General features: G+C 42.6%; 2 protein-coding genes across 2 annotated transcripts; both read right to left on the bottom strand.

Moving 5' to 3' along the window:
* Nucleotides 1-5,548: 5,548 nt before the first annotated feature.
* Nucleotides 5,549-6,952, bottom strand: LOC124154345. Its single transcript, XM_046528020.1, has one exon. It carries the CDS (start codon nt 6,950-6,952, stop codon nt 5,549-5,551), a length of 1,404 nt encoding a protein of 467 aa, XP_046383976.1.
* Nucleotides 6,953-7,034: 82 nt separating this feature from the next.
* LOC124154334 lies at nt 7,035-9,884 on the bottom strand. Its single transcript, XM_046528008.1, has one exon. The coding sequence runs from the start codon at nt 9,882-9,884 to the stop codon at nt 7,035-7,037; it is 2,850 nt and encodes a 949-aa protein (XP_046383964.1).
* Nucleotides 9,885-10,139: the final 255 nt, after the last annotated feature.

Genomic DNA, 10,139 nt, shown 5'->3' with positions numbered 1-10,139 from the left:
TTCATGAAAGCGTGGCAGCATTTTAAAATATTTGATATTTTGATAAATTCATTCTTATTTCTTTTGCCTTATTGTCTTATTTCAATTGCAGCTTAAAATTTCTATTAGGATCATTATGATATCGGTGCACATTTAAATGCGTCTTTGGAATCGTATAAGAGAGAATTTTTCCACCTCTCTCCTCCTCCCTGGGTTCCTCACTCTCTCTCCCATGGCTCAGCCAAGAGTGTGCAGATGCAGCAGTGAGCTCATTCAGCTGACGGAGAACCTTCAGATATGCTCAATGAAAGTTTTTCAAGCTGTCTCTCTCTCATGCAGTCACTCTCCTTCTACTGAATGTGAAAAATGGCCCTGTAGCGTGACAGAAATTTGCTTGGGATAGTTGGTGCATTTGTGGTAAGGTGGTAGCCTATAATTTGTCAATGTCAATTGTGTACTTTCAAATCAATGAATGAAATACGAGTTTGATAAAAATTCTTACGTCATTCCCACCCCCCCTGTCAGCCTGAGAGCAGTAGATCAAAGCTCTTTGAGCTGTACTTTGGTTTTATAGGGGTCCTTCTTTTGCACAGAAAAGAAGAATAAAACAATCTCCCTTCAATGGAGTGTGGGACAAGATAAGGATATCTTTTTTTATTAGCTATACCATACAACCAATGGAATTGATAAAGAAAATATTACTGGTATTTATTAACATGCAAATGCAAGTCCATCATGCATTCATATCATTTTCTACTCTGGCAAAATAACAAATTACTAATCTGAAAAATATTCCTACTCATAAATTAATGTTGATATAAGCACAACATATTATACAAGTAATAAATGCTTTGATTAATAATTTTCTCCAGGATTAAGAGCAAATACTCATCACTCCTAGAAATACTTGTCAATAAATTCAATGCCTATCACATGGAAGCCACAATTAGGGCACAAATTTGACATTTGACTATTCGAGAACAAGGTATCTGTAGTAGAACAGCGGAGTTTTTTTTTCGGAGTTTTATTTTGTTTTTCCGTTGAAAACTGCTTAATTACCTCCTAAGGATTCAGATAAACACTTAGTTTTAAAATTCTGTTGATTCGTTCTTGCTAGAGGGGGTGTGCCCATATGAGCACGCTAGCTGTTCCAGCCACCGGTCTGCATTCTGCAGAAGAATCGCTCGAACCATCATAATTATTATTTTTACTGCGTGATACGCCATATATTTTTGCATTTACCTATAATACTTCTTTTATTTGGCAATATGAAGTAATTTCAAGTTATTATACTATATTTTTTCGGTTTAAACATATTTTTGGCTGTCCAAAGATCTTAATAATATAAAACAAGGATTTGAAAACAGTTATTGAATAAAAAAACATGTTATCGATGAGTTTATTAACAAAATTAGTCCTATTTGCTGGTAGAGTTTTTTGAATACTATATATTGGGTTTTCAATTGCCGAGTATGATAGTTAGAATTTCATTGAAGGCAAAGACCTGGGCACTTAGCACAGTCCGAGCGTGCGCGGGAAGAATATTCTTCATAAGAACATCGGCGTCTATGAAACGGGACAAATTGGTTATCCCTGCCATCATACCTTATGTCATCAGACTATCTATGATTAGTTGCACTTGATAGGGAATATTAGATACGACCACCAGGTCTGGGAAAGGCACATTTTCGTTACAAAAACACTTGTGCAATCTCTCGCCTAAAGGTTTACTGCGGTATATTTGAACCAGAATTTTCCATATAGATCCAGGCATTCACAATGACAGCATCAAGGAAATAGCTTCATGTGGACCATTACCATTTTTTCCTCTGATAACATTCCTGTTCCTGTTGATATTTTGATCCGTGAGATCAGTTCCTCCTATCTAAATATTGTAGCTAGAGACCACTGCTGGCTGCTTAACTTGTACCATTTTTAAAGGTAACACGTGGGAATCTCGTGACCTTTGTGAGTGGGTGTACACATTGGCAAGGTGACTTGACAGTCACTACCGAAAAGTCATTCTATCTAACAACAACAATATTCCCTTTTTTCTCCCGTGCGAAAGCATGGGAGCAGCTTTTCAACCAGCAGCACCGCTTAGCTAGCTGTTTTTTCGACCTTTGAGTATCCTTTTTCTCAGAACTGTTCCAGTACCCTCACATCCTTGAGATTTTTACTGACGTATAAGAGGAAAGCTAGTAAACCTATTGTCAAAATAAATGGAAAATATTTATCGCTTGCTCTAGTTAATTGTCCAACATGATAAGCAAATACGAAGAGCATTTACCTACGAAGTTATGGTAGTTATTTTTTTCTTCAGCACTCAGTCCCTGCTATATGCTGATGTCCACCAAGTAATCTTGAGGATCATTCAAGGACTATATTTTAAAGCCGAAACTTATAGGTTCACCCCGTATGAACTGTTTGCAGCCATGATTACCAAAATATTTTATCATGGATTCATCATGTTTTAGCTTTATCATCCTTAACCCTTCCACCATGCCCTTGATTGTTGGGTATGTATAACAGTGGTAGAAAATAGTGCTATCATTCTTCATACTAGAGCGAATAGTTGAGCGAAGTATAACGCAAGCACCATGAATAAAAGTGTTGAATAGTACAAAATGTATTTTTTGTACTAAAAATTAATGGAAATATTACAAAAAATACAGGAAAAAATATTGAAGTCGTAAAATCGAGTGACATAAGAAAAAAATGAAAGATTGACAACAACTTAGCGTTTTACATGGAAATTATTTGATAATAGACCCAATAATGACGTTTGTAGCAAAGGACACCAGCCAAAAAAGACACCCCCGGCTACCGGCTAGCCTGCCCATATGGGATCACCCAAAAATAAATTCAAATTCCTTGTTTCATACGAAAGATATCACAATGCTGGCAAAAGAATCCGAAGTTGACAACATTTATTATTAGGATAAGATTAAATACTTAGCCGAGTATAAAAAATAAAAAAAGGAAAAAATCGCAATTACTGAAGACACTTTGCCATTTTTCCTCCTTTTCCGCCTCGAACAGAGTGAGTCAGAATACCTATCCTGACACAATGAACTGCTGGTATAAATGCTGGCTGTCAGCACACGAACCGAATAAAGTGATACATTGTAATCATTTTTGGCGAAAACAGCATGCTCTATAATGTTTGGGTCGGAATTTATACGAAATTCTCTAGACCACTGCAGCTGTGCCCATACGGGCACACGATTCAAGGGTAAATACCAGATAATGACACAGACTGGCTTATGATTCCCCTACCTCTTCTTCCCTCTCCAAGCTTGCCGTTTCATCCATCCATCCATCTGAATCCATCTTAAATTGCACTTTGGATGTTCTACCTTATTATTACGTATATAATTGCTCAATTATTACGCATGCTATTATTTGAGCCATCATAGCAAAAATCAGTTTCTGGAGGAATTTGTCTACCACAGAAGTGTATGATTTTGAATGTGAATGTATCTGTTTATGGTTAATGGTGAGGCTAACATTTGGAAAATGTATACCTAGTAAAATGATTACAAAACGAGATCCCATACCATTTTGATTATCTGCTGGAGGCTAGGGGCAGGTGTCATTCCCCAAATTTTGCGGTTAGACGCATAGCTATCTGTTATGGCTGAAAAACAATTTAAATGATATTCATTAGGAGCCAGCTTACATTGAACTATGGATGATCTACCCTTATTATTACGTATGTTAATGCTCCTGGTATGTTTATTAGTATGATAAATTGTATATGCCATTGGCCCTTAAACAGTCCTGTGCTGGGTTGCCAGGACACCGGGACGTACCCCGCTGCACCCTCCTGTTCCGAAATTGACGAATTTTATGGTCAGAATACCAACATTGACCAGTCCCTTGATGTCAATCATGACTCATTAAAACAGCATAATGACCACCGTCTTGTGTAAATAAAATAATAATTTAATATAATATGATTCAATCTGGTAAGATTCAATTCCACCTCAAGAGGGTGAGGATATAAATTTCAAAATTAATTATTGTATTCCACACCCCCAGACTCCCCTCAGCAGTCCTCCCCCTGAATACTCCTGGCACCCCCTGGCCATGGCCGTCCACTGTCGTAAGATGGCGCCCAGCACAGGCCTGCCCTTAACCCTATCACAACGGACGTCAGGTGTGGCCGAAGGGCATTTTCATACGTAGAAGACCTGACATCAGGTATAGCTATCACAGATTTTTCAATGCAAAGGACCGGATATATTGGCTCTGGCCGACGTGAGGGAAGGGAAGTAACCACTGAGGTAGCAAATGTCGGATGCATTCAGGCCCTGCCTGAGACCCAGCTTTGCGAGTCCTTAGGGCAACTCCTTAGCAATTAAGCCTTTCACTCATTCATGATCATCCTCACTGTAGGAATCCATTGCGAGGTGGTTATATTGTCAATAGTTTTTTCAATGGCATATTTTGTGCATACTACAATTTTTGAATTGAATTTTTCGTTTTGTTCTGCGTGTAACTAATTTGTAAAGGAAATTTTAGCGTTAAAAATAACAGACTTACGGGCTTATAGCCTTATTACCTTATACTGACCTTATACATATTTACTTACTTTGTTGTTATTAACATTAGAAACCCATGTAAAATTCCACAATGCTTAAAAAATTCTAGTTATTATTTTAGAAGAGTTTGTTCGCGCAATCCGGCCCGAAGGTGGCACAGAAGAAATGCGCGCGGGGACGTGTGCCCCGGGTTATGATGAAATGAAAGGCGAGGACACCTTCAATCGAATTTGTATTATTCGCGCGCAACTCGCGGGTAAGCGCACGCCGAACACTCCGCGTCCACACGCTCCCGGCTTTGGTAAAACACTGACAAACACCCACGCCGTCGGCGAGGGCATCGATGCTAGGGTAAAAGGGTTACTGACCCTAAGTAACGGCACTCTCTCACTCCAAAAGGGTGTGAGTCGAGTCCCCTTGGCGGAGACCAGCGGAGACCAAGAGAAAGGGGGCCGAAAGGGACTTCGCTGGGCCTTGGGAAATCCCGAGGCGAGGTCCGTGATGAAGGCTCACTTTCATTGCATGTGGCATGTTCCACATAAATACAAGTAATGAAAAAGGAAACTGAAATATCACTCGATATTTATACAAACGACACTTGATGAAATCACTGACACTCTCACTAATAAATTATCACTCACAATAATTCACTAGTATACTTGATAAAAAATGTCACCTCTTTACAATGATAACTGAAAATAAGTCCATTAAATCATGAAAGTTAATGATTAAACAAGATTCTCTCAGTCTGTAAATAAAACTTATACAAATGGAATATACAAAAATGAATTCAATGTTTAAATTTAAACTTTCCTCTTTAGGCAAGGGACAGAGTTTGTTGACCGCCCGCCCGTATTAGCCCGGCAGTCGTTCTCACTGTCGCCACTCTCGAAACCCCATCCTCACCGGGGTGGAGCTGCACGATGCGACCGAGGCTCCACCGGAGAGGGGTTAGATTGTCCTCCTTGATAAGGACCAAGTCGCCTTGCTGCATGCTGGGTGCCTCTCTGGTCCACTTGGGTCTACCCTGGAGGCTGGACAGGTACTCCTTGTGCCAACGAGAAATGCTGTTGCATCCTGGTCACGTGCTGCCATCTGGATAGACGATTGACGGGGACATCAATCATATTTGGGTCAGGGATGGCAGTGAGTGCGTCACCAATTAAGAAATGGCCAGGAGTCAATGGATTGAGGTCATTAGGATCTGATGACATTTGGGTAATTGGTCGGGAGTTGAGGCACGCCTCTATCATAGTTAAATAAGTGTATGTCTCCTCATACGTGAGGGATGCGTTCCCAACAATTCTCCTGAGATGATATTTGAGTGAACGGACAGCCGCTTCCCAAAGGCCTCCAAAGTGGGGTGAACGAGGAGGAATGAAATGCCAATTGATGCCTTGTGAGGATGAGTAGTGATGAAGTCTTTCCTGGTGTGACTTCGATGAGAATACTTTCTTGAGATCCTTCAATTCCCGATTCGCCCCCACAAAATTTGTGCCATTGTCTGAATAAATGTCGCTGCACTTTCCTCGTCGAGATGTGAAGCGCTTTAAAGCTCCCAAAAATGCTTCTGTCGTCAAATCCCCCACTAATTCAAGATGCACTGCCTTGGTGGAGAAGCAAACAAATTCAGATATATAAGCCTTGATTGGCTGAGATCCTCGACGACGGCTAGTTTTGACATAAATGGGGCCGCAATAATCAACCCCGCACCGTAAAAAGGGGCGAGTTGGTTCAAGTCTCTGTCTTGGTAAATTACCCATTAACTGTGGTACAGCCTTAGGGTTACTGCGAAAGCATCTTGTGCATTGATGTACGATCTGACGGCAGAGATTTCTTCCACTTAAAGGCCAGAAACGTTGCCGTATTGACGAAAGAAGCAGTTGCGGTCCAGCGTGAAGTAGCCTGATGTGTTCTTGCATCACGATCAATTTTGTCAGATGATGTTTCGGAGGCAAGACAATTGGATGCTTCTGACTATAGGAAATATTAGAGGAACTTATTCTTCCTCCCACCCGGATCACGTTGTTTTCATCCAGAAATGCATGCAGCATTTTCAAGCTTGATTTGCTGCTAACTTGATTTTTCCGTTGAAGGTCATGAAGCTCATTAAAAAACACTTCGCTTTGAGCTGCTTTAATCAACTGCGTAAGAGCCGCCTCGATTTCTCGAGCCGTGAGCTCTCCCGTTTTCCTCTCAGTGCGTGACTTTGAGGCGTTGTGTCTGAATCGCAGGCAATAAGCCGTTACCCTCTGCAATTTGGATAATGACGAATAGCGCTGGATTAATTGGTTCACCTCCACTGCAATTAAAGCGGTGGCCATTGGTCGTTTCTCGGGGAGCTCTAGCATCTCAATGAATGATTCTGGCGGCCATTCATTTTCATGTCCATTCATCCAAGGCGGTCCTTGCCACCATGATGCCATCTCGTGCCATTGTTGTGGGGTAAGCCCCCTGGAAATGTGATCCGCTGGATTGTCCACTCCTCTGATATGCCTCCATTTGCATTTACTTGTGAGCTCGTGGATCTCGGCAACCCTGTTGGCGACGAAAGTCTTCCAATTGGATGATGGTGCCTTCAGCCATGAGAGCACCACTGTAGAGTCTGACCACAGAGTAGGGCTTCCCGAAAACGAGAGTGATGATGAGACCTTTTGAATGAGGTTGGCGAGGAGTACCTACTGCTGCGCAGAGTTCTAGCCTGGGAAGTGTGGTTTTCTTCAGCGGCGCCACTCGCGACTTGGAGCATAGAAGACGCATCATGAATTTTCCATCTGATTCGATGGACCTGACGTATACACATGCACCATAAGCGGATTCTGAGGCATCACAAAAGCCGTGAATCTCATAAACACTGCAATTCTTCGCAATAACGCGCCGGGGAAGTCGCAAATCATTTAGGCATCTGAATGATTCACGGAAATAAAGCCATTTTGAATGGAGCTCCGCAGGAAGTGATTCATCCCATTCCAATCTGAGTTCCCACAGTCGCTGAAGGAATATTTTTGCCTTTAGAATGATTGGTCCTATAAGGCCCAGAGGATCAAATATCCTCGCAAGATCGGAAAGAACTGATCGTTTAGTTACTCGGGCTTTACAATCGAAGTTCTTCGTGTCGAAATGGAAGACATCCGCGTTTGGATTCCAAAGAATTCCCAGGCTCCTGATGGTGTTGTCTCCTTCCGGACGAATCTGATAAGATGCCTCCCTGTGGTTCAATGGAATTTTCTTGAGCAATGCGGGATGATTAGAGCACCATTTTCGAAGCCTAAAACCTCCTCTTTCTAGCAATGTGATAATTCCTTCCTGAACTTTCTCAGCCTCCTCGATCGAGTTGCTGCCTGTGAGGAGATCATCTACGTAGAAATCTTTCATCACCACTGCTGCAGCGCGAGGATCACGATGCGATTCTTCCAGGGCCAATTGCTGAAGACATCTTGTCGCTAAAAACGACGCTGAGGCCGTGCCGTACGTCACTGTGTTTAACCTGTAGGTTTCAATTGGCGCGCCTTCTTCGTCTCTCCATAATATACGTTGCAAATTGGTGTCAGATGGATGAACTTGGATTTGGCGGTACATTTTTTCAATATCAGCAGTCATTGCATACTCATGTATCCTAAATCTAATAATGATGCTGAGCAGATCATCTTGAATGGTGGGCCCTACCATTAATATATCATTTAATGATACCCCTGTTGAGCTCTTGCTTGACGCATCAAACACAACTCTCAATTTCGTCGTTGAACTGGTGTCCTTCGTAATTGAGTGATGAGGAATGTAGAAGGCGACGCCCCTTGGTGGATGGTCCTTTTCCTCTACGACTAACTCCATGTGCCCAAGATCTCGATATTCCTTCATGAATGAAGAATATGCTAATTTCCTCTCCTCATCCCTTAGAAGTCGCTTCTCAATCATCATAAATCTGCGATTGGCGATTTGCTCAGAATCTCCAAGGTGACTGATGTCTCCTTTGATGGGTAGTCTAACGATGAAGCGCCCATCTGCCCCTCTTGTGGTGTTTTTCTTGAAATGTTCTTCACATTTCACCTCTTCTGCTGAGAGTTTTGAAGCAGGTTTGCACTCCTCTAATTTCCAGAAGTTTTTTACCTGGTCTTCCAAGTTTGTCTCCACGCTAAAATGGCATGATGATGACGATGACGCTTCGTTAGTCCGGATTCTTCCTGATAAAATCCAACCAAGAGTGGTTTTCTGCAGGATCGGTGCGATTGGTGATGCTCTTATTTGCCCAATGCACAAAATTTCAAGAAATAGCTCTGCACCTATGAGGAGGTCAACGGCTTGCGGGATATTAAATCCGGGGTCAGCGAGTTGGAGGTTGGATGGTGGATTCCAATTTGAAATATCTACAGGAATGGCAGGTATTAATGAAGTGATTTTTGGCAGCACTAAGCAATTAATATCAGCCTTGTACGCCGTTGTTCTCGATTTGATCGTCGTCTGCACTATCTGAGCGCTTCTTGCGGACGATCCTCCTATACCTGTGATGCCTATTGCGCCCGCTTTCCTGTTGAGTCTTAAAAGCTGCGCCATTCTTTCAGTCATGAAGTTTGCTTGAGAGCCTGAATCGAGCAGCGCTCGACAAAGATGAGGGGAGCCTCGCGAATCATGCACCCAGACGACCGCAGTGGAGAGGAGAACTGTTGTTGACACCTCCCCCTGGCATGGAAGACTTGCTGTAGTGGACTGTATTTGTGTCGAAGACGGAATGAATGGTGTTGAGTTTGCTGATAGATTGGTCGCTGAGGTTTGGGTTGAGTGGTGAAGCAAGCTGTTGTGCCCTTCACCGCAATGCCTGCAATTGCCTGATGAGCAATTACTTTTAAAATGCCCTCCCCTTAGGCAGTTAAAACACACTCCAAGTTTTTTCACGTCGCTAATTCTCTCAGTAACGGATTTCTTGAGGAATATACTGCACTGATAAAGTTGGTGGGATCCTTTGCATAGCTTACATTTTGATGCAATGGCCACATTTCCCACCATTGACCTGCTGGTCTTTGAGAAAGGTCCCTTCTCTTGATGGCGTGACGTAATGGCGGTGCGAACAGCGCGATGGGCGCCTACTGTCTCCATCACATCGGATTTTTCCTGCAGGAAACTAAGAAGCCTTGCGACGCTTGGCATCTCATCCCGTGGTAACGACGCTTCCCAATCCTGATGAAGCTTCAGGCCTATCTTGGAGGTAATTAAGTGGATAAGGAGCGCATCCCAGGAGTCAGTAGGCTGCCCCATGGCTTGGAGAGCCCTCAGGTGCTTATTAAAGTGATCCACGAGGTTTCTGACTTCCGTGGATGACTCCTTCACTAGCTGCGTGAATTCAAATATGGCCTTCACATGCATGTTTATTATATAGCGCTTGTTTTCAAAGCGCTGCCTTAATAGACCCCACGCGATGCTGTAATTCTGCTCGGAGGTGGCGAGAGAGGCTATAACTTGCAGCGCTTCTCCACGGAGGGTTGATCTCAAATAATGGAATTTTTGAATTCCTGATAGTGACACATTCTCATGAATGAGGCTGTTGAAAGTGTCATAGAATGTCACCCATTCATCATACGCCCCATGAAAAATTGGCAGATTTATTTGCGGGAGCTTCAC

Source organism: Ischnura elegans, chromosome 1 (assembly GCF_921293095.1).
Source record: "Ischnura elegans chromosome 1, ioIscEleg1.1, whole genome shotgun sequence".
Taxonomy (NCBI): Eukaryota; Metazoa; Arthropoda; class Insecta; order Odonata; family Coenagrionidae; genus Ischnura; species Ischnura elegans.
The sequence above is the reverse complement of the archived record's forward strand: the minus strand, read 5'-3'. Positions and strand labels throughout refer to the sequence as shown.

Excerpts from the sequence above, each read along its gene's own strand:
- LOC124154345 (XM_046528020.1), bottom strand. The coding sequence starts at position 6,952 with ATGGCATCATGGTGGCAAGGACCGCCTTGGATGAATGGACATGAAAAT.
- LOC124154334 (XM_046528008.1), bottom strand. The coding sequence starts at position 9,884 with ATGCATGTGAAGGCCATATTTGAATTCACGCAGCTAGTGAAGGAGTCA.